At 48.4% G+C, this 26543-nt stretch overlaps 1 protein-coding gene across 1 annotated transcript in view; it reads left to right on the top strand.

The window, feature by feature from the left end:
* The first annotated feature begins 19389 nt into the window (after positions 1-19389).
* LOC132390238 (C-type lectin domain family 12 member A-like) overlaps positions 19390-26543 on the top strand; it is a 29344-nt gene continuing 22190 nt past the window's right edge. Inside the window, exon 1 of the mRNA XM_059962849.1 lies at positions 19390-19450. Within this exon, the coding sequence (XP_059818832.1) occupies positions 19390-19450 (61 nt within the window). The remainder of the gene's footprint in view (positions 19451-26543) is intronic.

Below are 26543 nucleotides of genomic sequence, written 5' to 3'. Positions count from 1 at the left end.
CCTTATGGCTCTCGGGTGTCAGAGGGTTTGGGTGCGCACCGAATTTGGGTTTGCGCAGATTTAGGGGTGCTTTGGCATATATGGGTGGCAACCGATTTGCGATGCGAACGGATTTAGTGAAATCAGGGGATTTGGGGTTTCATGCAGATTTGGTTTTTTTAGGTGTGTTTCGGCGAGTACTTGTGCACAGTGGTGTGTGGATTCGGAATCTGATGGTGCTTTCTGATTGCACTAAATTGCACAAACCAATATGGGTGCATAGGACGTCAGTATGGATTTGGTCCTCGCGATTTCTTTAAGGTGAACGCTGTCACTCCAAAGCGATCCTTCCTTTGGGAAAACCAAATGTGTACACGTGAGTATCAGCAGGTTTGGTGATGTACACGGTCTTCGATGCTCCCGGATTTGGGGTCCTGACAAATCTCACGGTTGTTTAATTGATAGATACCTTATTAATAAATACACTTCCAGTTTTCTACTCTGCTCTTGCTATGATTTTTAAGTTGGAAGTTGCTACTTTCTGAACTATTTGAAATGATTTCTCCTCTCGGATAACGAAATCTGTAAGTGGGAGGTGTTGACAGGTTCGGTGCGCGCACCCATTTGGGTGTGCATACGGATTTGGGAGTGCACGTGGATTTTGGTTGTCGGTGGAATTGGGTATAATGCCAAAATTGAAATTGCTTATTTTACAGATACTCGGATAAATAATGCACTTTAACGTTGAGCCTTGTTCTTGCTATTTTTTAAAGTAGTTTGAGCTATCTTGTGAAATGTTTGAAATGTTTCTGTGTCTAGGATAAACAATTGTACATATAGGGGCGGACTCGGATTTGGGGATTTGGGGACTCGGATGTGCGCAGCGAGTTTGGGTACACACGGATTTGGGTGTGTCGGTGTATTGGGGGCTTGACGAATTACAATGTTGTTTCACTTATATATACTTTAATAATAGAATTCGGAAGTTTGTTTTAGATTTTTGAAATCGAAGCTATTTTGTGAACTGTTTGACCTGACTCGTGATTTCGGATAATCCACCGTGCATGTGGGTTTGTCGTCAGGATTGGGGTGCATATGGATTTATGGCGAGTTCTTACTCGGTCATGCGCACAGATTTATGGTTGAATACGGACTTCGGAATGTGCGCAGATTTAGGCGTCTGTTGTCTAATATGGAGGTGAACAGGTTACACCCAGATCTGTGTCTGTCAAATGATCTGGAATTGCAGCTGCATTTTGAGATTCGTGCTGATTTTAACGTCAAAGCAGTTATTTTCTGATCGATTTGAAATGATTCCCTCTGAGATAATCTATTATGCATGTTGGAGAATCAGCGTGTATGGAGAGAGCACTGATTTTTGGGATTACGCAGATTTAGGGCGGTACGGCAAATATGCCCTCGCACACCATTCTGGGGATGTGAACAGATTTAGTGATGTGTCCGACAATATAGAGGTGCACGCTTATTTGTAACGCTCATTGATGAGCGAGGAGCGTGCAGGCCAGTATGTGAATGTTTACTGGTTTTGGCAAATATGTCCTCACACAATACTCTGAGGATGCGAACAGATTCAGTGATTTGGAGTTGTTAGATATCTGAAGGTTGTTTCATTGAGAGATAATTTCAGAACCAATGCTCCCTGAACTTTTCACCAGTATTCTTCAAACTTTATGCGGGAGGCAGCCATTTTGTGAACTGGTCGAAATTATTTTTGCCCTGTGACACTGTGTAGGGGTGTCAGCGGGTTTGCGATGCCCATTGAATTGAACATTACACAGAGTTAAGGCAAAATAGTCAAACATGTAATGCCTTTGATGGCTGGATCACAGACGAATGAGGGGGACGGATGTTGTTTCTGGAAATGATCGAATGTTTAAAGGCATCGATAAAGTAGATGTGGAGAGAAGGTTCCCCGTGGCGGGACAGTCAATACCAGCGGACCCACATCGGAATGGAGGTCCGTCCATTCAGAACGGAGATTGGGAGTGTTATCACACACGTAAATGTGTGTGATAAAACCATCAGCAGCAATAGAACAGACCTGGAGTCTGGTATCGTTGTTAATAAACATTATTCAAGAGTTACAGTCTGACGACGGTCTGTAAGAAAGTTCAGTTCAATCCATAGAACTGATTTGAGAGAGAGAGGTATTTGTAATCTGAATAAACAGGGGTCGTCGGTCTTGCCGTTCTCCTCTGAATTCTTCAAGTTAGCCAAATATGACTCCCCTAAGGGTACCGACTTCACTGGTATATCTACTAACGCAGGCCAGGGTTAAACACAGCTGTAGTTTGCACAGCTTCACCCTTGCACTCACTGTGACGGCCTCTGATCAATCTCGATCCTCAAACCACCCTCGTGTACACTCGAAGAGTTCATCCAGTGACTCCTTCGTCACCAGCCTCCGTGAGTCTCTTCTGTTTGTCTTCCAGAAAGACAGTCGACCTGACACACACTGAACATCAGCTGTCCATCATGTAACTCCTCCTCTCTCTCCATAGCAACTCGGGCAGCAGTAGAAGACATCTGCTGTTCGTAAAACTGTATTTCGTCTCTCTCTCTCTCTCTCTCTCTCTCTCTCTCTCTCTCTCTCTCTCTCTCTCTCTCTCTCTCTCTCTCTCTCTCTCTCTCTCTCTCTCTCTCTCTCTCTCTCTCTCTCTCTCGCTATCAAAGGCACAGTCCATAACGAATGAAACATTAGAATCCATCACAGGAAAAATTTATTTCCTCACAGTATGGTAAGTCTGTGGAATGGGTTGCACAGGCGGCTGTGGAGTCGGACTTTAGATATATTGAAGTCAGAGGTGAACAGGTTGTTGATTACTCAGACCATGAAGGAATACGGTGAAAATACAGGAGATTGGGGATGAGATGGACCTTGATCAGACATGATGATGAAGTGTCACAGCAGACTCGATGGCTTAATTCTGCTCCTATATCTCATGGTCTGATTTTAGGTTCCTGTGTTGCCGGGTGTCAGCATCTCAGTCGATATGCCCTTGGACCAACCCAGAGTGGGGGAGAGGGAGAGACTGACAGAGACGCAGGAGAAGAATAGTAGGAATAGTAGGAACAACTGAAATGGATAGTGGTGCACAGTAGAGGGGAGTCAGGGAGTCGGGGTAGGTTTTAGCGGATGGATGGGGTAACATAAAACGGTTTGGATGTCAGAGAGGGAGGAGATGACGGACACGAAGAAGGTTGTAATTGAGTAAGTATTCAGGTTGAGAGGTCACCTTGCTGTTGAAAAAGACGTTCGAGAGCGCCACCACTTTCGGCTCTGCTCACCCCTTCTCTTCTGTGACCTCTTACCCGAAGGCCGATGTGAGAATTATGGCTCAGATGACTGAACACTCGCCGGTCACCGGGTTCCGAATGTCTACCTGGGAGGGCACGGAAAACCTTTGCCACCTGGAAAGTTTGTATTTCAGGCGCTCGTGCTGAGCGCTCAGTGCTCAATCGTAGGAAATCTATTTCCAGCTCTGTTGGTTGTGATCCAACACCTCCCAGTATTCTTATGAAACAGCGCCTGGGCTCCAACTGAGAAGGAACATCTTTGACAGAAAACAGCCTGGCCAAATCCACACTTGCAAGATTATTCATGACGCCAAGAAATGGCAGCCTTCATTCAATTTAGAACTAAACCCGATGTCATAAATACCCTTTTCCATTATCACCTTGAATCTAACGGCAATATCATCACGAGATGCAAAATGTTCACCTGCACAAACTTTTGTCACCTGCCTTGTTCCATTCCGCAGGAGAAGATACAGTATTGCACTCTCTGGTTGGAATTATCTACCTACTGATTAACGAAATTTTCTTGAGAACATTTGAGAAACCACCCCACTGGTCCTTCCACGGGACGGGGCTCACAGTTAATACCTGGAAAAATCACCCAATATCACAAACTTATGTTTCTTTACAGATTTGTTCCTCTGAATCCCCGGGACTATTAGGTGATTGAAAATATGGCCCCATGATCGAGTTCATAACTTTCTTATTCCTCATTTCCTCCCAAATAAACCTCACTGGGACGGGTTCCCCAGTGTGTCCTGACTGAGCACCGCCGTGACATTTTCCATGACGCAAAGCCGCCCCTCATGCTTGCATTGTTTGCTCATTAGCACGACTCAAACAGCCGAATCCCAGAATATTAAGCTAACGGTCCTGCCTCTCCTACAACAAAGTCTCACTACTAGCTACAATGCCATACTTCCAGACTTTGACCCCCGCCCTGAGCTCAACTGCCTTTAGTACAATACTTACTGCATTGAAACGTAGGCAGCTCAGAACATGAGTCCCGGCTGGATCAATCTTTGACTTCCTGGTTTTGTCTGAGGTCTTAGCTACATCTGTTCCAACAAGCTTTTTTCTATCTGTGATTGCATTACGGTTTTCACTCCCTCGTAAGTCTAGATTTATGACCTCTTTTATGCCAGGAAATCCCGCTGAGATATTATTTCAACTTAAGTTGTTGTGCAAACTGAGAGAGTTGCTCGTTGGCAGAGGAAGTGAAGGAGCTGCGCACGGCAGGCCGGTTTGGCGTGGCCTCCAAGCAGGAGTCTGTGCTGCCCCCCGGTGTTCGTTCGGCAGAAGACAGGCTCTGTTGTGGTCGACTGCAGATATCAGTGGTATTCAGTTGACCCAAAGCTTCAAACTGCGTGGGTATTTTTTTTCTATTTTATACATATTTCTGTGCCTTCTGCCGTGTTTGAAAGCTGATAATGCGTTTTGCACCTTGTTTGTGGAGTAACGTTGTCCTGTTTGGCTGTATTCATGGATGTTCATGTGTCGTCCTGTCCTGTGAGACATACCTCGACTTGGCTATTTTAAACTGTGTTTCCCGACCAGAAGTAATCAAACTGTTATACCTGTTATTGAGCCGCTGGGCCACAGGGGGACGCTGTGCAGGGCCTGGAAGTTTTACCCCATTTAATCTCCGGACCGTCACCCAGTTTCCTGCGAACTGAACATTCTGTCTATTTTCCTCCCAATATGACCTGATACAGAGTCATCGTATAACGACAAGATGACGAGAGGTATTGAACGTGTGGACAGTCCGAGGTCCGAGGTTTTTCCCGGCGCTGAAATGGGTGCCACAAGAGGACACAGGTTCCAAGTGCAAGGGAGTAATTATAGAGTAGATGGCAGTGGTGTCTTTTACTCAGAGAGTGGTGAGGGCGTAGAATGGGCTGCCGGCAACGGTGGTGAAGGCGTAAAAATTAGGGTCTTTTAAGAGACTTTTGAATAGGTACATGGAGCTTAGCTCTTTTTAAGGTAGGGACGTGTTCGGCTCAACATTGTGGGCCGAAGGGCCTGCCTTGTGCTGTAGGTTTTCTATGTTCCTATGTTTCTATCTCTAATTTCCCTTGCTGATGAACCCGCCTTGCGGATCTGTTGTTGTTCAAACAAACGCGAGGCACTAGTTTATAATGCACACAATTCCCGCTCCCGAGCTCTGATTGGAGGCTGTCCCAAGGGGAAAATACATATGAGTCTCTGACACCGTCAGTCAGACGCTGAGTGAAACTCCCTCAACAACATTACATCACATAAGTTCCGAGTCAGACAAGGAGTGAATCTTCCTCCGCGCTGTCCCAAATTTTCGGAAAAGGAGTGAAGCTCGCACTCACAGTCGTATAACGCAATTCCGGAGTCAGTCACTGAATGAATCTCCCTCCACACTGTCGCATCACACACTGCCGGTGTCAGACACAGAGTGAATCTCCCTCCTCACCGTCCCATGAATCACTACCCAGGTCAATAGGAGAGCTAAACCCCCTCCGTCCTCCCTCTCCCCTCTCAACAATCCCCAGCGCTCCGCCATCGCAGTCGTCTGGAATTCTGTCCCGGATACTGTGAGTGCGCGTGACAGGATGTGGATTATTCAGCGCGCACGTGCTCCCAGTTTCAATCACCGACTCCAAATCCCGGACTGGGGCCCGTCCCTCTGCAACGGGATGATAGAATCCCTCATCTTGAAACCACAGTCGGTAGCAATGTTACCGAGCGACAGGTTGTATTGAGGACACAGGGGGGCTGGCGAAAGGCTCAGACAGATTAGGAGAATGAGGATAGACGTGGCAATTAGAATACAATGCCGGGAATCGTATGAGCATGGAATTTGAAAAAAAGAAATAAAAGCGTAGACTGTTTTCTAAATGGAACGTTTTTTTAAAAAACCCAGGCAACCTGTTCATATTCTATGCCTTCTCAGAATGGTCTAGATCAATCCCCTCATAACTACTGTTGAAACAAACTTTGAACCGCAGATCTATTTAGAATGTATAAATAGCCTATCTGACATTAGTAAGTGGGTGATTAATCCTTCATCAGTGTTTCAGAGATCTAAAATCTATTTCAATAGGTACGGGTCAAATTGACCAGAACAGCCTCAATGTACAAAAGTTTGTAGCACCTGTACAAAGGTTTAAGTTTTTTAAATATTTCCATGTTAGGTCATTTTGGGTCACTTCAGGAAAAGTTATCAAATTTCGGCTAAAAATGGCATTCGTGCTGTTTTTATTGCTGTCAAATGTCAAAACGTGTCAAATCTGATCCGGCACAGTATGTAAGGGTTAAAAACAATCTGCGGTGCAGAGGGATTTGGGAGACTTCGTGCAGCTTTCCCAGAAGTTTAACCTGCAGCTTGAACCGGTGGTGAGGAAGGCAAATGAGATGACAGCATTCATTTCGAGAGGACTGGGACGTAAAAGCATTGACGTCATTTTCAGGCTCAATACGTCACTGGTGAGGTCACATTTGGAGTTCTGTGAGCAGGTCTCGATCGCTTATCTCACAGGGGATGTGAGCCATGGGAGACGGCTGACGGGAATGATAACGGGATTGGACGTCGTATAATTGGAGTATTTTACAGCTCCGGGAGACAGAACACACACACACAGCGATTCAGGAACACCTTCTTCCCATTCGCCATCACATCTTTCAACGCATCAGCAAGAACTCGACATTTCTGCGGTGTTTATTAATATTTGCAATTTACATTAATTGTACACCTTTGCGCCGTACTGATGCGTCAAAAGTACAAATTTCAGGTGTTATATGCTTCAGATAATAATTGAAACAGCGGTTCCGGTGGAAAACATCCGATAGGGTGGACAGGACACTTGGCACGCTGGTCTTCACCAGTCACACTGAGTACAGGATTCAGGTGGTCTTGTTACCGTGGTACAAACAGTCGGTGAGGCCGCCCTGCTTTATGACAAAATGTCAGTGAACTGGATAAACTGTACATGGAATTCTCCAGGGATACTGCCAGAACTCGGAGGACTGAGTTATGGAGAGAGCGAGGGACATTGGGACTTCAGTCTCTGGAGCGTAGTTGTAAATTTACAGAGTTACATGAACCCGAGAGGGGCACAGACAGAGGGAATGCGCACAGACCTTCATCAAGGGTTGGGTTATCGAGAACCAGACGGCACAGGATTGAGGTGAGAATGATTGGAAAGCAGAAAGAGAGGGAACGATCAGGGAGACGGGGGGGGGGGGTTAGATAGAACACGGAGGGGAGTTAGAGAGTGCTGGGGGAGGGAAGGGGAGAAAGGTGAGAGGTGGGCAGAGGGAGCAGAGAAAGTGCGGGCGGAGAATATTCGAGGAAATAAGGGGAGGAGAGGGGGCAGAGAGAAGTGTAGAGGGAGCGGGGAAAAGCGGCACGGGGAGATAGCGAGAAAGAAGAGGATAGACGGTGAGAGTAATTTGTCGGTGTCTAGTGGGGAGAATATGTTTGCGACAAGAGGATGAGATGGAGTAGGAGGGAGGGGCAGAGAGGGTGGGGAGGGCATTTGACAGGATTTACGAGTGAGAGTGAAGGGGAGAGAAGGAGGAGAAAATGGGGGAGTCACTTGATTCATGTCGACTCCACTGGCTGTTGGCAGAGATTCTGGATCGTTTCAGGAACATCCGGGAATAAAGGTGTCGACTTCTCGCAGATAAAACGCCAATCACGATCACAATGGTTATCCCTTTCGCACTGACTGCAGACGAGCGTTCCAGAGGACGGATTGTACAGGACACTCCGGCCCGCAGTCCTATACAGGAGGGTTAAACAATTTCAACAGAGACAAAACAGCTTCAGTAGAGGACCCGAGCGGAGTCCGTCCGCAAGCTAATCCCATGAATTCGATCTCTCCTAATTGCCTGTGTGAGTCTCCAAACTCATCCCAGTCAACCACTCTCCCCCCATGGGCCTTTGTCAGTACCCAGGGAGAAACCACGGTCCCAATGTCTCCCCACAATCCTGTGACCCCAAACTAATCCCACCGAACCGCTTCCTCACCAGAATCCTCTGTCATTCCCCATACGAGTCGAACAGGACCTCCCTCACCCCTCTGATCTCTTTCAGTCCCCGAACAAATCCCGCTGTCCCACCGTCTAATCACGTTGCCCAGCTCTTTACCCGTAGATCTTTATCATTCAGCAAACGAATCACACTGTTCCTCCCTCTCCTCACAGCCCGGCGACTAGCTCCGAACTAATCACTTTACCTCACTGTGTGCCCATCGCCCTGTACTGGTCTCCAAACTAATCCAGTTGTCCTACTCTCGCCCCTCAGATCTAAGTCATTCAGTAATCCCGCTGTTGCTTTCTCTTCTGACAGGCCGGCGACTGTCTCCAAAATGATCCGACTGCACCGCGCTCTCCTGACCCTCATGGGTCAGTACCAAAATAATCCCTGTGTACTGTTCTCTCCCTACTGCCCCCTGCCATTTTCTGAAATATTCCCACTGCCCTGTCCTTCCCCGGTCCCAAAATGCTACCCCCTACCCACATACAAACAAATCCCAATACCCCTCACTTTTTCCACAATATTACGTCAGACCGTAAACGAATCCTATTTTCTCCCATCAGGACGATCACAATACCGAACTCTCACCCGACAGATCAGTCCAACTCTCACCTGTTTTCGCATTTTCCAATCCAGTATGTATGGGTTTGGTTCACAAGGTTGCGGGATACAAAGTTCTAGGAAATTTAAGTTTATTGTATTAATGCCAAGAATCGAAAACTATGATACGGAGCTTCTCTCAGTTGGTTACAGCAGGAATCTCTTTCTGTGTGTGTAAGACCCCATGACTGTGTGATGGGAGAATGTGGAGGGTGATTCACTCTGTGTCTGACCCCGGGAGTGTGTGATGGGAGAATGTGCAGGGAGATTCACTCTCTGTCTGATCCCGGGAGTGTGTGATGGGAGAATGTGCAGGGAGATTCACTCTCTGTCTGATCCCGGGAGTGTGTGATGGGAGAGTATGGAGTGAGATTCACTCTCTCCGACCCCGGGAGTGTGTGATTGGACAGTGTGGAGGGAGATTCACTCTGTGTCTGACCCCGGGAATGTGTGATGGGACAGTTTGGAGGTAGATTCACCCTCTGCCTGACCCCAGGGGTGTGTGGTGATTCCTGTGGTTCTGTGGGATCTTCTCGTGCTGTGACACATACCGCTTCATCCCTTGAATTGATTTCGAGCAGACTTGAATCACGTTTTGAACATTCTTGAATCGCTTTGTATAAAGATGTTTCAAACGTGGAAAAGTAATAACACCGGTCTTTATTTGTAACATAGTCCTTGGAACAGTTTTGCTCTGAAAATCATGAACAAGGAACAGTGAGACACAGAGTGAATCTCCCTGCACACTTATCCCTCACACACACCCGGGATGACGCACAGAGTGAATGTCATTCCATGCGGTCCCATCACGTTCACCGGAGGTCAGGCACAAAGAGAATTTCCCTGCCCCGAACATCGTCCCATAGCACATTAACAGGATCAGGCACAGTGCATATCCCTCCACACCATCCATCATACACTCCCGGAGGAAAATACCTCAGCACACACGTCAAATAGACACAGATATAAAACATAGATTAGTACTGCACAGAACAGGCACTTCGGCCCACCATGTTGTACCGACTCTTAAACCCTGCCTCCCAAATATCCCCCAACTTACGTTCCTTCATATACCTATCTAGTCGTGTCTTAAGTTTCACGAGTGTTTCTGCCTCCACCACTGACTTGGGCATTCCACCCACCAACCACTCTCTGAGTAAAAACCTTCCTCTAATAACCCCCTTGAACTTCCCTCCCCTTAACTGCAAACCATGTCCTCTTGTATTGAGCAGTAGTGCCCTGGGTAAGAGGCGCTGGTTGACCACTCTATCTATTCCCCTTAATATCTTGTATACCTCTATCATGTCTCCTCTCATCCTCCTTCCTTCTGCAAAAAGTAAATCCCTAGCTGCTGGAATCTCTGTTCATAACTCGTACTCTCTAAACCAGACAGCTTCCTGGTAAATCTGCTCGGTAGCCTTTCCAATGCTTTCACATCATTCCTACAGAGAGGCAACCAGACAGGACACAGTATTCAAAGTGCGGCCTAACCAGGGTTTTATAGAGCTCTTTCATTCCCTCGCGACTCTAAAAACACTATCCCTTGAATTATGAAAGCCAACACCTTAAATTCTCTATCTACCTGTGAGGCAACTTTCAGCGATATGTGGACATGTACACCCAGGTCTCTCTGTTCCTCCTCACTACCAAGTATCCTGCCATTTACTTTGTACTCTGTAATGGTGTTTGGCCTTCCAAAGTGTACCACCGTGCACTGCTGCCAGCTGAACTCCATCTGCCGCTTCTCTGCACATTCCTGCATCCTATCCATTTCTCTCTGCAATCTTCAAGAATCCTCGACACTACTTACAGCCCTATCAACCATTGTGTCGTCTGCAAACTTGCCAACCCACCCTTCTACCCCCACATCCAGGTCGTTAATAAAAAACCACGAACAGTACGTGTTCCAGAACCGATCCACTTGGAACACCAGTATTCACAACCTCCATTCGGAATATACTCCGTCCGTCACGGCACACTGCTTTCTGCAGGCAAGCCAAACCTCGTGGGATCACATGCCTTCTGACTTCCTGAATACGTCTATCGTGTGCAAACATATTAAATGCATTTTTAAAATCCATATAGATCGCATCCACTGCACTACCCTCATAAATATGCCTGGTCACCTCTGCAAAAACTCTACAGGTTTCCTAGGCACGGTCTACCCTTCACAAAAGCATGCTGACTGTCCCTGATCAGACCATAATTCTCCAAATGCAGGAAGATCCTATCTCTAGGAATATTTTCCAACATCTTTCCCTTCGCAGACATAAGAACTATTATTACCTGAACAATCCCTACCACCTTTTCTGAACAAGAGAGCAACATTCGCCTCCCTCCAATTCACGGGTGCCATTCCAGTGGACAACGAGTACAGAACGATTCTAGCCAGTCAGCAATCTCTGCCCTTGCCTCGTGGAGCAGCCTGTGGACTATTCTGTCAGTCCCCGGGGACTAATCCATCCTATGGTACTACAACAAATCCAGCACCTCGTCTCCCTTAATATCGGCACATGGTACAGGTAGCAATCCTGAGATTACCACCTTTGAAGTCCTGCTTTATAACTTCCCACCGGGCTCTCTATACTCACTCTTCAGGACCTCCTCACTCTTTCTTCCTACTATTGGTATCGATGTGTACAATGACATCTGGCCGTTCACCCTCCCACATCAGAATGCTGTGCACGCGATCAGAGACCTCCCTGACCCTGGCACCCGTGAGTCAATAAACCACCCGGGAGTCTCTGTCACGACCACAGTATCTCCTGTCTGTACCTCTAACTATCGAGTCCCTTATCACTATCGCTCTCCTCATCTGCCCCCCTCCCTTCTGCACTGCAGAACCTGTCAGTGCCAGAGATCCTTCTGCCGTAGCTTGTCCAAGGTGAGTCATCCCCCCCAACACTATGCAAATCGGTATACGTGTTGTTGACGGCAAAGGCGACAGGTGAGCCCTGCTTTACCTGCCCTTTCCACTTCCCTGGCCTGACGGTCACCCAATTGCCTGTGCGCTGCTCCTTTGGCATAGCTACCTCCCTGTATATTATCTATAAACTTCCCATTCTCCGGAATGATCCAGAGGTCATCCAACTCCTGCTCCATTTCCTGAACGCGGTTTGTTAGGAGCTGCAGCTGGATGCTCTTCTTGCGGCTGTCCTTGTAAGGGACGCCAGAGGTCTCGCTGACTTATAACCTCCTGCAAGAGGAGCATTCCAGCATCCTGCCTAGCATTGTCTCCACTCTAAACGAGCAAAATAAAATCTAACGGATTAAGGGAGCTAGGACATTACTCTCAGGGAAGAAGGAGGATGAGAGGGGACAAGATAGAGGTGTACAAGTTATTGAGAGGAATAGATAGAGTGGACAGCTGCGCCTCTTCCCCAGGGCACCACTGCTCAATACAAGAAGACCTGGATTTAAGGTAAGGGGAGGGAAGTTAGAGGGGGATATTAGAGGAAGGTTTGTTTTACCCAGAGGGTGGTTGGTGCGTGTAATGCACTGCCTGAGTAAGTGGTTGAGACAGATACACTAGTGAAATTTATGAGACTACTAGACAGGTATATGGAGGAAATTAAGGTGGGGGATTATATGGGAGGCTGGGTTTGAAGGTCGGCGCAACATTTTGGGCCGAATGGCATGCACTGTGCTGCATTGTTCTTTGACTGAGGAGGACAGTTGGTTAGGAGAGATGGGTAGAAAGAGGGAGAGAGTTGGGGAAAGGAGCGAAACTGAAACATATTAGAGGCATCATGGACGGTAGAGAGAGAGTGCGAAAGGGCAAGTGGGCAGAGATGTACAGGGGATAGCAGGGAAAAAGAGATGGGAGAGTGAAGTCTGAGGGTGTTCGGAGAGAGAGAAAGGAGGCGATAGAAAGGGAGTTGAGAGGAGGGGAAGAAACATTTGGTGGTGGAACAGCGTACATTGAGAGGGAGACGAAGAGGTGCGGTAGTGATACTGGGAGGTGAAAGAGAGGCGGAAAGGTTGGGGAAAGAGAGAAGCAGGGGAGTAGCATGTGGGAAGAATGGAGGGGAGTGGTGCCGGAGAGAAGGTGAAGGCGACAGAGGGAGGGAGACAGATGAGGAAGGAGGACATCAAAGGGACTGAGGTGGGGAAGAGGCAAGGAGGGGACAAATGAGATTTTGGAGGTGAGGAGAGGGAAGACCGTAAGACCATAAGACCATAAGCCAAAGGAGCCGAAGACGGCCGTTCGGCCCATCGAGTCTGCTGCCATTTCATCATGAGCTGATCCAATCCCCCCTTTAGTCCCATTCCCCCGCCTTCTCACCGTAATCTTGGATGCATTGACTATTCAGATACGTATCAATCTCTGCCTTAAATACACCCAATGATAGCCTCCACTGCTTCCTGTGGCAACAAATTCCACAGATTCCCCACCCTCTGGCTATATATTAAAAAAATCGCAGGGGAGGTGAAAATAAGTGAAGGTGAGCCAGTGGGTCGGATGAATGAAGACAGGACGTCCGTCACCTCCGACCATCTCCGCATCTCCCGGTTCAGCATGACTCTGAAGAAATCATCTCCCGTTCCTCGGTGCGCCGGAGGGATTACCCCATACCTTACGGTCATGGGAGTACCCACTCCTCCTCCTTCTCCTGTTCCCCACTCGTCCCCCTCTAATATCCTTCTCCGCTCTGACCCTCCGCATCCTCTCCGGCGCTCTCTCCCTCACCTTAACTGTCCTGTGTGAAAGGCGGCGGCTCCTGCAGTGGGACATCGCGAGGTAAAGGGGGTGAGAAAGGTGGGGGGTGAAAAAGAAGTGGAACGCGAAAGGTGCAGGAAACTCGTCGTTGGAATCCCGGCTCCTGGGGAAATCCGGAAAAGCTGCCTGCCCTTCACAATTCCACTCGTCCTCCCACCCCGGAGGGATGTGGCTGCCCACCAGCGTGGTGCGTGGTGCACAAGACGGGTGGGGCTCCCTCAACACAGCGCTTCGCAGTGCTGTACGCAGCACGACACCGAGAACTGAGGAGAGCCGTGCAGAGGGAAAGTGATGGAAAGGAATGGAGAAGGGAGGAAGCGAGGGTGAGGGAAGAAGTAAGAATGACGGAGGTGCATGAGGAAAGGGGAGAGGTGAAGGGAGAGCGGACAGGTGTGGGGAAGGGGACGGGGTGTAGAGATGACGGAAATGGAGAGGTTGAGAGTTGGTGGGGAAGGAGGAGAGGCAAGGAGGGAAGAAAGTGCAGATACGGGCGATGTTGGTCGAGGGGAGAGAGGGAGTGAGTGTGGCAGACGTAAGGAGGAGGAAGAGGGCTAAAAGAAAAGAGGAACGATGTGGTGCAAGAGAAGGAGAGGATTGGGGGAGGATTAAGGAAGTGAGGGATGGATATTGGGCGACGGAGGGGGAGGGTGGGAAATGGGAAGAAGGGAGAGTGATTCTGACAAACAGCTGGAAGTTCGGGGCTGAACGTTACCAAATTCCCAAACACCACCTACATCCCAACCCCTGAAAAAACGGAATGGAGGGGGATAATGCAGGGAACTGTGATCGGGGTGCAAACGGTGGATAGGCTGGGGGTGTATCACTAGTTTGGGGTGACACGGGAGGTGGAGAGGAGAAAGAGAGAGCGGCAGAGAAATGGGAGAGTGAGTTGTGATAATGGGGAAGAGGTGAGAGAGAGGGAAGGTGGGAAAGAAGGGAAGAGAGGAATGGTGGAGGCAAAGTGGTGAGAGAGAGAGAGTCATGGAGAGAAAGAGAGAGAGAGAGAGAGAGAGAGAGAGAGAGAGAGAGAGAGAGAGAGAGAGAGAGAGAGTCATGGGATAAAGAAAGGAAGATAGAGTGCCCCACTGGAAGAGAAAGTCGTGGACACCCCGTGGGGGACACGATTTACCAGGGGAGCTGTTCACGTTACTCGGAAGGAGGGGCAGCTCACTCACCTCGGTCGGGCATGGGTGTTTGCCCTGGGGCCGTATTTTCTCGCAGACCCGACGATGAACAGGAGCAATGGGAGTGTCCTTTGCACAAACCATGAACCAACCGGTTATTTAAATCTCCTGAAGAATAGAGGCTCTGTATGAGTGAAACAAATCACATCGACGTTCCTTCCACCCGCCCTCCTCCTCTACCTCCCACCGTCCATTCCTTTCGTCTCTCTGCCCATTCGACTGCTCCCTCCCTCATCGTCTACATTCCTTCACACTCATCCCTACCACCCGCCCTCCTTCTCTACCTCCTACCGTCCATTCCTTTCGTCTCTCTCCCCATTCGTCTGCTCCCTCCCTCATGGTCTACATTCCGTCTCCCTCATCCCTCCGTTCGCTTCCACCCGCCCTCCTTCTCTACCTACCACCGTCCATTCCTTTCGTCTCTCTCCCCATTCGACTGCTCCCCCTCATCGTCTACGTTCCTTCACTCTCATCCCTCCCTTTCCTTCCACCCGCCCTCCTTCTCTACCTACCACCGTCCATTCCTTTCGTCTCTCTCCCCATTCGACTGCTCCCTCCCTCATCGTCTACATTCCTTCACACTCATCCCTACCACCCGCCCTCCTTCTCTACCTCCTACCGTCCATTCCTTTCGTCTCTCTCCCCATTCGTCTGCTCCCTCCCTCATCGTCTACATTCCTTAACACTCATCCCTCAGTTTCCTTCCACCCGCACTCCTGCTCTACCTCCCACCGTCCATTCCTTTCGTTTCTCTCCCCATTCGTCTGCTCCCTCCCTCATCGTCTACATTCCTTCACACTCATCCCTCCGTTCGCTTCCACCCGCCCTCCTTCTCTACCTCCCACCGTCCATTCCTTTCGTCTCTCTCCCCATTCGACTACTCCCATCCTCATCGTCTACATTCCTTTTCCCTCTTACATCACTTTCCTTCCACCCACCCTCGTTCTCTACCTTCCATCTTCTATTCCTTTCGTCTCTCTCCCCATTCGTCTGCTCCCTCCCTCATCGTCTACATTCCTTCTCCCTCATCCCTCAGTTTCTTTCCACCCGCACTCCTCCTCTACCTCCCACCGTCCATTCCTTTCGTCTCTCCCCCATTCGACTACTCCCATCCTCATCGTCTACATTCCTTTTCCCTCTTACATCACTTTCCTTCCACCCACCCTCGTTCTCTACCTTCCATCTTCTATTCCTTTCGTCTCTCTCCCCATTCGACTGCTCCCGCCCTCATCGTCTACATTCCGTCTCCCTCATCCCTCCCTTTCCTTCCACCCGCCCTTCTTCTCTACCTCCCTCCGTCCATTCCTTTCGTTTCTCTCCCCATTCGTCTGCTCCCTCCCTCATCGTCTACATTCCTTCACCCTCATCCCTCCCTTTCCTTGCACTCGCCCTCCTTCTCTACCTCCCTCCGTCCATTCCCTTCGTTTCTCTCCCCATTCGTCTGCTCCCTCCCTCATCGTCTACATTCCTTCACACTCATCACTACCTTTCCTTCCACTCGCCCTCCTTCTCTACCTCCCACCGTCCATTCCTTTCGTTTCTCTCCCCATTCGACTACTCCCCCTCATCGTCTACATTCCTTCACACACATCACTACCTTTCCTTCCACCCGCCCTCCTTCTCTACCTCCCACCGTCCATTCCTTTCGGCTCTCCCCCATTCGACTACTCCCATCCTCATCGTCTACATTCCTTCTCCCTCATCACTCCCTTTCCTTCCACCCGCCCTCCTTCTCTACCTCCCACCGTCCATTCCTTTCGTCTCTCTCCCCATTCGACTGCTCCCGCCCTCATCGTCTACATTCCGTCTCCCTCGTCCCTACCACCCGCCCTCCTTCTCTACCTCCCACCGTCCATTCCTTTCGTTTCTCTCCCCATTCAACTGCTCCCCCCTGATCGTCTACATTCCTTCTCCCTCATCACTCCCTTTCTTTCCACCCGCCCTCCTTCTCTACCTCCCACCGTTCATTCATTTCGGCTCTCCCCCATTCGACTGCTCCCCCCTCATCGTCTACATTCCTTCTCCCTCATCCCTCAGTTTCCTTCCACCCGCCCTCCTTCTCTACCTCCCACCGTCCATTCCTTTCGTCTTTCTCCCCATTCGACTACTCCCATCCTCATCGTCTACATTCCTATTCCCTCTTACATCACTTTCCTTCCACCCACCCTCGTTCTCTACCTCCCATCTTCTATTCCTTTCGTCTCTCTCCCCATTCGACTGCTCCCGCCCTCATCGTCTACATTCCGTCTACCTCATCCCTACCACCCGCCCTCCTTCTCTACCTCCCACCGTTCATTCATTTCGGCTCTCCCCATTCGACTGCTCCCCCCTCATCGTCTACATTCCTTCTCCCTCATCCCTCAGTTTCCTTCCACCCGCCCTACCTCTCTACCTCCCACCGTCCATTCCTTTCGTCTCTCTCCCCATTCAACTGCTCCCTCATCGTCTACATTCCTTCTCCCACTTCCCTCCCTTTCCTACCACCCGCCCTCCTTCTCTACCTACCACCGTCCATTCCTTTCGTCTCTCTCCCCATTCGACTGCTCCCTCCCTCATCGTCTACATACCTTCACACTCATCCCTCAGTTTCCTACCACCCGCCCTCCTTCTCTACCTACCACCGTCCATTCCTTTCGTCTCTCTCCCCATTCGACTGCTCCCTCCCTCATCGTCTACATTCCTTCTCCCTCATCCCTCAGTTTCCTACCACCCGCCCTCCTTCTCTACCTCCCACCGTTCATTCATTTCGGCTCTCCCCCATTCGACTGCTCCCCCCTCATCGTCTACATTCCTTCTCCCTCATCCCTCAGTTTCCTTCCACCCGCCCTCCTTCTCTACCTCCCACCGTCCATTCCTTTCGTCTCTCTCCCCATTCGACTGCTCCCTCCCTCATCGTCTACATTCCTTCTCCCTCATCCCTCAGTTTCCTTCCACCCGCCCTCCTTCTCTACCTCCCACCGTCCATTCCTTTCGTCTCTCTCCCCATTCGACTGCTCCCTCCCTCATCGTCTACATTCCTTCTCCCTCATCCCTCAGTTTCCTACCACCCGCCCTCCTTCTCTACCTCCCACCGTTCATTCATTTCGGCTCTCCAGCATTCGACTGCTCCCCCCTCAACGTCTACATTCCTTCTCCCTCATCCCTACCACCCGCCCTCCTTCTCTACCTCCCACCGTCCATTCATTTCGGCTCTCCCCCATTCGACTGCTCCCCCCTCATCGTCTACATTCCTTCTCCCTCATCCCTCAGTTTCCTTCCACCCGCCCTACTTCTCTACCTCCCACCGTCCATTCCTTTCGTCTCTCTCCCCATTCAACTGCTCCCCCCTGATCGTCTACATTCCTTCTCCCTCATCACTCCCTTTCCTTCCACCCTTCCTCCTTCTCTACCTCCCACCGTCCATTCCTTTCGTCTCTCTCCCCATTCGACTGCTCCCCCTCATCGTCTACATTCCTTCACACACATCACTACCTTTCCTACCACCCGCCCTCCTTCTCTACCTCCTACCGTCCATTCCTTTCGTCTCTCTCCCCATTCAACTGCTCCCCCCTGATCGTCTACATTCCTTCTCCCTCATTTATCCCTTTTCTTCCACCCGCCCTTCTTCTCTACCTCCCACCGTCCATTCCTTTCGTCTCTCTCCCCATTCGACTGCTCCCCCTCATCGTCTACATTCCTTCACACTCATCACTACCTTTCCTTCCACCCGCCCTTCTTCTCTACCTCCCACCGTCCATTGCTTTCGTCTCTCTCCCATTCGACTGCTCCCCCTCATCGTCTACATTCCTTCACACTCATCACTACCTTTCCTTCCACCCGCCCTTCTTCTCTACCTCCCACCGTCCATTGCTTTCGTCTCTCTCCCCATTCGACTGCTCCCTCCCTCATCGCCTACATTCCTTCTCCCTCATCCCTCAGTTTCTTTCCACCCGCCCTCCTTCTCTACATCCCACCGCCCATTCCTTTCGTCTCTCTCCCCATTCGACTGCTCCCCCTCATCGTCTACATTCCTTCTCCCTCATCCCTCCCTTTACTGCTCTCCTATTTCTGCTATCTACCAAACACTGTCCTTCCTATCCACTCCGCTCCTCACATTCCATCCCTCCCTCTCTTCCTCCGGTTTACACGTCCCCACATGTCTCCCTCTCTCTCTCAAACGCCTCTCCCTCTAATTTTCTACCCCTCTTCTTCTTCCTCTGTTTTCTCATCTCCATCACTCTTATCTTCCCTTCACTTCTGCCTAACTCGCATCACGTCCCATTCCCCCTCCACCCACTCACTCCACTGTACCCACCTCTCTCTCCGCAAACACCCGATCATTCCCCCATCTCCCTCCCCCTCTTTCTACCCACTCTCACTACTCTTCTCTCCTCCACTTTTATCTTCGTGGGCCACACTCTCGCACACTCTCAGTCCCTCTCCACGGCACCTCCTCCACCGTCTGCTCTCGGTTCCTCTTTATCAGCCTCTCATGTCGTGTTTGTTGGTGTCGGTCTGACTCCTTTGTCAAAACAGGTTTCCTCTGACAACGGTCCTTCCCCTTTCTGAGCTCAGAGACGCAGAGTATCCTCGACAGGATGGACGATAGCGAGACTTACATGAATGTGAAGTTCTCAAAAACACGGTCTTCCTCCCGAAGTGAGTGGGCAGAGAGACGGAGGGAGGGAGGTTCACTCTGTGTCTGGTGGGACGGTGTGGAGCGAGATTCACTCTGTGTCTGACCCCGGGATTGTGTGGTGGGACGGTGCGGAGGGAGCACACTAAAATATATTTTAATCCTCTCTCGCCCCTTCGCTCTCCTCGTCCTTCTCTCACTCTGCACAATACTTATCCCTTCCCACCTTTTCTCTTCCTTTCCCTCTCACGCTTATTCTTCTTTCCCTCTCTTCTCCGCTCTCTTCTCCTCAGTCAGACCCTTGTCCACCATCTCCCTTTATCTATTCTCTGTCTCACTTCTCCCCATGTTGTTTTTTCTTTTTCTCTCGCTCCCCTCTAACGCCACCCTCCTCTCTCTCTCTACTAAACCACAGACTCCTCCCTGCCCACTCTCCCCCGCCATGTCTCTCACGGTATTCTCTCTATTCCTTCTCTCCCACTCTCTCTCTCTTCCCCTTCCTCTTTCCCTCCTTTCCTGCCTCAATCTCACTTATAAATTCAGCCCGCTCGATAAATATCTCCGAGCCTCTCTCTACTCCTTCTATACCGGGATGAACATTCGGAAAGCGAACGCCTCATCAATACAGAAACAGGTCATTTACTCTATTCTGCACCTCACTGTCCCCGAATTTCTGCTGCGCTCTCACTCTGCCTTGTCTATCTCTCTCTCGCAGACTATCAGACCTCCACCAACACAAAGTTGAACATTCGGAAATTCGAACCCCTCATCAATATACAAACAGGTCAGTGATGCAGCAATGACGTCATTCCAGATGGCTCACGTGTCATACTCCCAAAGGCCCTATTGTGTGAGGCATTCGTGTCCACCAATTCCCTGGCCGCTCGTTCCACTGACTGACCACCAACTGGGTAACAAACCGTTGTCAATCGGCTCACCAGCTGAATCATTTTTCCCCTCTCTCCTTATACCTGTGCGCTCTCGCTCTCGATTGTCCAGGTCTAGGGGAAATAATTGCACCATTCACTCTGTTTGTGCTCCTCGTGGCTTCATATACCTCTGAAAGTTCATCCCTTCGCTACAAGGAATAAAGTCGGAATCTACCCAACCTCTTTCCCTAACTCAGTCCCTGGAGTCCAGGCGACGTGGTCGTAAATCTCCCGGTGCACTCATTTTCAGTTTGATTGCATCTTTCCGGGAACAGGACGACCAACACTGAACACCGTACTCCAGGTGTATCAACGTCATGTACAACTACAACATGGTCGCCCGACTCCTGTAGTCGGTGACACTCTGATGAAGGCTTGCGTTCAGATGCATTCTTCACCTCCCTGTCTACCTGTGACTTCACTTTCTGGGAACCGTGTTCCTGGATCGCGGGTCCTTCTGTTCTCCAACACTCTTCAGTGTTCCCCCGGAACGCTGTGAAAGTCCAACCCTGGGCTGTGTTACTGAAATACGATAACTCGCACTTTTCCGATTTAGACTGCATTTCTTCTGCTAGTGACGGGTTCCAGGTCTGAGAGAGGAACTGCAACCATAAACCTTTCCTCCTCACACAGCCCCAATTGTGTATCAGTCAGTCAATCGTGCCTGCATCGCGCCCATCTTCCAGAGCCGTGTACCATCTGGGACATTGTTAAAATCTAGGTATATTACATCTACCATCCCGATTTGATCGGTCCTCCGCAATCAAATAAGTCAGAAATATCTCCTGGGTTCCACATCATCATCCAGAGCAGACAACCATTGAAGCAATTGTTCATATCTGTATTAAATACGCTACATACACTACCGGTGCTTGATATGTCAGACCGGTAAAATCATCCCGACAACTCACCCCGGGTCTCACACCATTCAGAATCTCCATATCTCTTCTATCTTCCACCATCCCTCTATTCCCTTCTCCCTCCCTCTATCACTGCTCCGTTCCTCCTACGTCTCTCCCTACCCCTCTCTCTTCCATCTTCCAGAACGATCAACTATCTGCGACCTTGTGAAGGGACTTGTAAAATTCAGCGTACATTCTGCCTACCAATCTGCAGAAATCAGTCAGTAAACTCTCTCTGGGCCCCAGAGCATTCTACAGATTAGCTTACAGCTGGAAACAATAAACGCCTTATTGAGTTCCCTACACATCGGGTCTACCACCTTGCTCTCATGAACCGTCCTGGTTCCTGAACCCTCATACAGAGACTGCAGAGCACTGTGGACACACCTGAGCACATCTCGGCAAACTGCCTCCCCTCCAGGAACTCTGTCCACACCTCCTGCTGTCATCATCATCAAAGAACCAACCCCACTACCCGGTCATGCTGTCTTCTGCACCCACCCCATGGGGAAGAGATACGAAAGCATGTCTCACTAGAACATAGAACATATAAATGTATAGCACATTACAGGCGCAACGGTCAACAATGTTGTGCCGACGGATCAGTCAACCTATTCTCATAATGTACGCCACCGAATCCAGGCAACTACCTTGTAAATCTCCTCTGCACTCTCGCTACAGTGTCCACATCCTTCCCGTAGTGAGGTGAGCACAACAGAACACAGTGCTCCAAATGGGATCTGGCCATGGTCTTCTATAGCTGTAACTAGGCTCAAGGAGGTTTTCTATCCAACTGTTAACAGAGAACCGAACAGTCCCATATCAGGATATTAGGGACGCTGAACTTCACAATCGTCACCTCGTGACCCTTCCACCTTACTGTCTGCCTGCATGCACTTTATCTGTAACTGTGACACTTTATTCTGCATTCTGTGACTGATGCACCGCCTTATATCCCAGCGAAGTGATCTGTATCTCTGGAAGTCACTGACACTTGTCCTGATTCTGCTAAAAATAAGTGATATTGTTGAAAACGTAGATGGGGGCTTTGTAGTTCTACACATGATACGTGAAGTTAAGTGGTGTTGTGGACCGTGTAGAAGATCTGCAAAGATTTCAGTAGGATGTGGATCAGTTTCTGATGTGGGTTGGAGAAATGGCGGGATGAGCTTAACCCGGACAAACTCAGAAGTTGAACTTCGGTCAGTCAAATGGTAAGAGATAGCGCAATATTAAAGTCAAGAACCAAAACAGTGTTGATTATCAGAGTGATGCCGGGGTCCAGTGTCATTGTTCGTGCCCATGCTTACTGACAGGGACTTATGCAGGTACATAGCATTCCTGTATTAGGCTGCATCACGCGTATTATATGAGGATTGGGAAGATTTTAGAAACTTGCTGGAGGAAACTAAGAATGTCACTAGGAAGGAAAAGATGAATTATGAAAGGAAGCTGGCGGCGGATATCAAAGAAGATACTAAAATAATGGCATGTTATAGAAAGCTAATGGCATGTTGGCCTTCATAACAAGCCGAGTTGAGTATATGAGCAAGGAGGTCGTTCTGCCGTTGAACAGGGCCCAGGTGACTCCACTGGGAGTTCTGTGTGCAGATTTGGTCTCCAATTTTGAGGTAGGAAATTCTTGCTATTGGGGTAGTGCAGTGTAGGTTCACGAGGTTAATTCCCGGGTTGGCGACAATGTCATACGTTGAAAGATTGGAGCGACTGGACGTATACACTAGGAATTGGAAAGATGAGAGGGGATCTGATTGAAACATATAAGGGTGTGAAGGGATTGGACACGCTAAAGGCAGTAAACCTGTTCCCGAAGATGAGGGAGTTGAGAAATAGAAGCCACCGTTGAAGAATAAGCGGTAGGCCATTTAGAGGATTTTGTTTACACCCAGAGAATTGTGGATCTGTGGAATGCTCTGCCTCAGGAGGCAGTGGAGACAGCTCTCGGGATGCTTTCAAGAGACAGTTAGATAGAGCTCTTAAAGATAGCGGAGTCAAGGGATATGGGGAGAAGGCAACAACGAGATACTGATTGTGGAAAATCAGCCATGATCACAGTGAATGAGCGCTGCTAGCTCGAATGAATTTTTATTTATATAAAATGTAAAAGAGAATCAAGGGTAGATATTTGATAAATAGAAAACGTCGCCGGGGATATTGTAATGAGAGACCCAGAGAAGACAGAGGAACTGAAAGTATCCTTTGCATTGGACTTCACATTGGAAGGTCTGCAGTATAACAGACATTCAAGAGTGTCAGGGAAATTACGTCTCTGCAGTGCAAGTTACGATTGAAAAGATGCTCAGGAAGCTTAATGGTCTGAGAGTGGATAAATCTACTGGACCCGACGGAATGCACCCTCGGGTTCAGATGAAGGTAGCTGGACTGATTGCAGAGACAATGATCTTCCAGGAATCGATAGATTCTGGCATTGTACAAGATGACTGGGAAATTGCAAATGTTACTCCGCCATTTAGGTAGGGTGTACGCAGCAGAAAGGAAACTATAGAACTGTTAGCCTGACAGCAGAGTTTGGAAAGTTGTTGGAATCCATTGTTATAGACAAACTGTGCGCTCTAATCCTCGATTCTCCAGGTCTATAGGAAATGACTCTGCGCATTCACGTTGTTTGTGCCCAACGTGGTTTTATAAACCTCTGTCAGTCACCCATGAACTCCAAGGAATAAAATCCTAACCTGCCCGAATTATCTCAATAACTCGGTCCCTCGAGTCTCGGCAATATCCCCGTAATGCTCCCTCTGCAGTCTTTGCTGCTCAGTGGCATTTCTCCTAGCGCAGGTGGACAAACACTGTTCTCCAAGAGTGGCCTTCCCTACATCTTGTACAAACGCAAAGTCACCTATCGACTCCTGTATTCAGAGCCTTGATTGATGAAGATGAAATCTTCACCACCATATCCAACCTTGACCACAATTTCTGGGAACCGTAAATCCGTCGCCGTGGGTCCATCAATTCTATAATACTTCCCATATTTCCTCCTCTTCAATGTGAATGCCCCACCCTAGCGTGTCTTTCTGAAATACGACAGTTCGCACTGATCTCAGTCCATAACCGCCCACTCCTTTCCTGTCCGCATACCTATCCATTTTTTTAATGACAATAACGAACCTGCCTCCACCACTTCTACTGGAATCTCATTCCACACAAAGCTACCACTCTCTGTGTAAGAGTTCCACCCTCGTGTTACCCATAATCTTTTGCACCTTTACTCTCAACTCATGTCCTCTTGTTTAAGACTCCTCGACTCTCAATGAAAAACGGCTATGCACGTCAACCCTATGTATCCCCCTCATAATTTTAAATACCTCTTTCAAGTCCCCCTTCAATCTTCTCTGCTCCAAAGAATAAAGACCTAACTTGTTCAACCTGTCTCTGTATCTTAGCTGTTGAAACCCAGAAAAATCTCTAGTAAATGTCCTCCATACTCTCTCTATTTTGTTGACATCTTTACTATAATTCAGTGACCAGAACTGCACACAATAGTCCAAATTTGGTCTATCAATTCCTTGTACAATTTTAACATTATATCCCAACACCTATACTCAATTCTCTAATTTGTAAAGGACAGCTTTCCAAAAGCTTTCTTCACCACCCTATACACATGGGATTACACCTTCAGGGAACAATGCACGATTATTCCTCGATCATTCTGTTCTACTGCGATCCTCAGTGCTCTAACATTTACCATGTATATCCTACCAAAATGTAGCATCTCACATTTAACAGCATTAAACTCCATGTGCCATCATTCAAGCCATTCTTCTAACTGAACTGTATCACTCTGCAAGCTTAGAAAACCTACTTAATTCCCCACAACGCCACCTATCTTGCTATAATCTACATACTTAATAATCCAACTTAACCCCCCATCATCCAGATCATTAATGTATATGACAAAAAATGGACCCAATACAGATCCCTGAGGCACAGTACTACTCACCGGCCTCCAACCTGACAAACAGTTCTCCACCAGTACTCTCTGGCATCTCCCATCAAGCCCTGTGAATCCATTTTACTTCTTCAATATTAGTACCGACTGATCCTTCCTAAATAACCTTACGTGTGGAACTTTGACAAAGGCCTTACTGAAATCCATATAGACAACATCCACTGCTTTACACTCGTCAACTTACCTTCTCACCCCTACAAAAATTCAATAAGATTTGTCAAACATGACCTTCCACACATAAATCCATTTGACTGCTCCTAATCAGAGCGTGTCTATCCAGATATTTATAGATACAATCTCTAAGAATACTATCCATTAATTTATACGCCACTGAGTCAAACATGCAGGCTGATATTTGCTAGGTTTAATCTTAGAACCCTTTTTAAACAATGGAAGCACATGAGCAATACGCCAATTCTCCGGAACAATCCCCGTTTCTAATGGAATTTGAAATATTTTGTCAGTACCTCTAACATTTCTGCAGCAACTTCAGTCAAGGCCCTAGGGAAATCCCAAATGGACCAGGAGACTTATCAACTTTTATATTTTTTTAAAAGCGCCAGTAATTTTATAATCATAGTTTCCATAACTACGCTACTAGTTTCCATTATCTTACACAAAACAATATCCTTCTCTTTAGTGAATACAGAAGAAAAGAAATTGTTCAAAAATTCCCCCCTCTCTTTTAGCTCCACACATGATTTCCTAAGGGACGAATTTTATCCGTCACTGTCCTTTTGCTTTTCATATAACTGTAGAAATCCTTTGGATTTACTTTCACCTTACTTGCCAAAGCAACCTCTAAGCTGCTTTTAGCTTTTCTAATTTATTTATTTAGATTTTTTTACATACTTTATATTCCTCGAGCACCACATTTACAACATGCTACCTATATTTATTGTAGGTACCTCTCGTTTATACGAGCCAAGTTTCCAATATCCCATGAAAGCCATTGCCCTCTCAAAATTTTAACCTTTCCTTTCAACCTAACAGGAACATAAAGATTCTGTACCCTCAAAATATCACATTTAAATGACCACAATTGTCCCAATCCACTCCTTCTAAATCCTTCCGCATCTCCTCAAATTTAGCCTTTCTCCAATCAAAAATCTCAACACTGGGTCCAGTCCTATCCTGCTCCATAATTATATTAAACGTAATGGAATTGTGATCACTGGATCCGAAATGTTCCCCAGCACATACCTCCGTCACCTGACCTAGTTCATTCCCTTAAAGTAGATCCAACACAGCCCCTTCTCCAGTTTGTTCCCCAAGTATTGCTGCGATAAACTATCCTGCA

Source organism: Hypanus sabinus, unplaced genomic scaffold (assembly GCF_030144855.1).
Source record: "Hypanus sabinus isolate sHypSab1 unplaced genomic scaffold, sHypSab1.hap1 scaffold_81, whole genome shotgun sequence".
In the NCBI taxonomy this organism is placed as follows: Eukaryota; Metazoa; Chordata; class Chondrichthyes; order Myliobatiformes; family Dasyatidae; genus Hypanus; species Hypanus sabinus.
The sequence above is the reverse complement of the archived record's forward strand: the minus strand, read 5'-3'. Positions and strand labels throughout refer to the sequence as shown.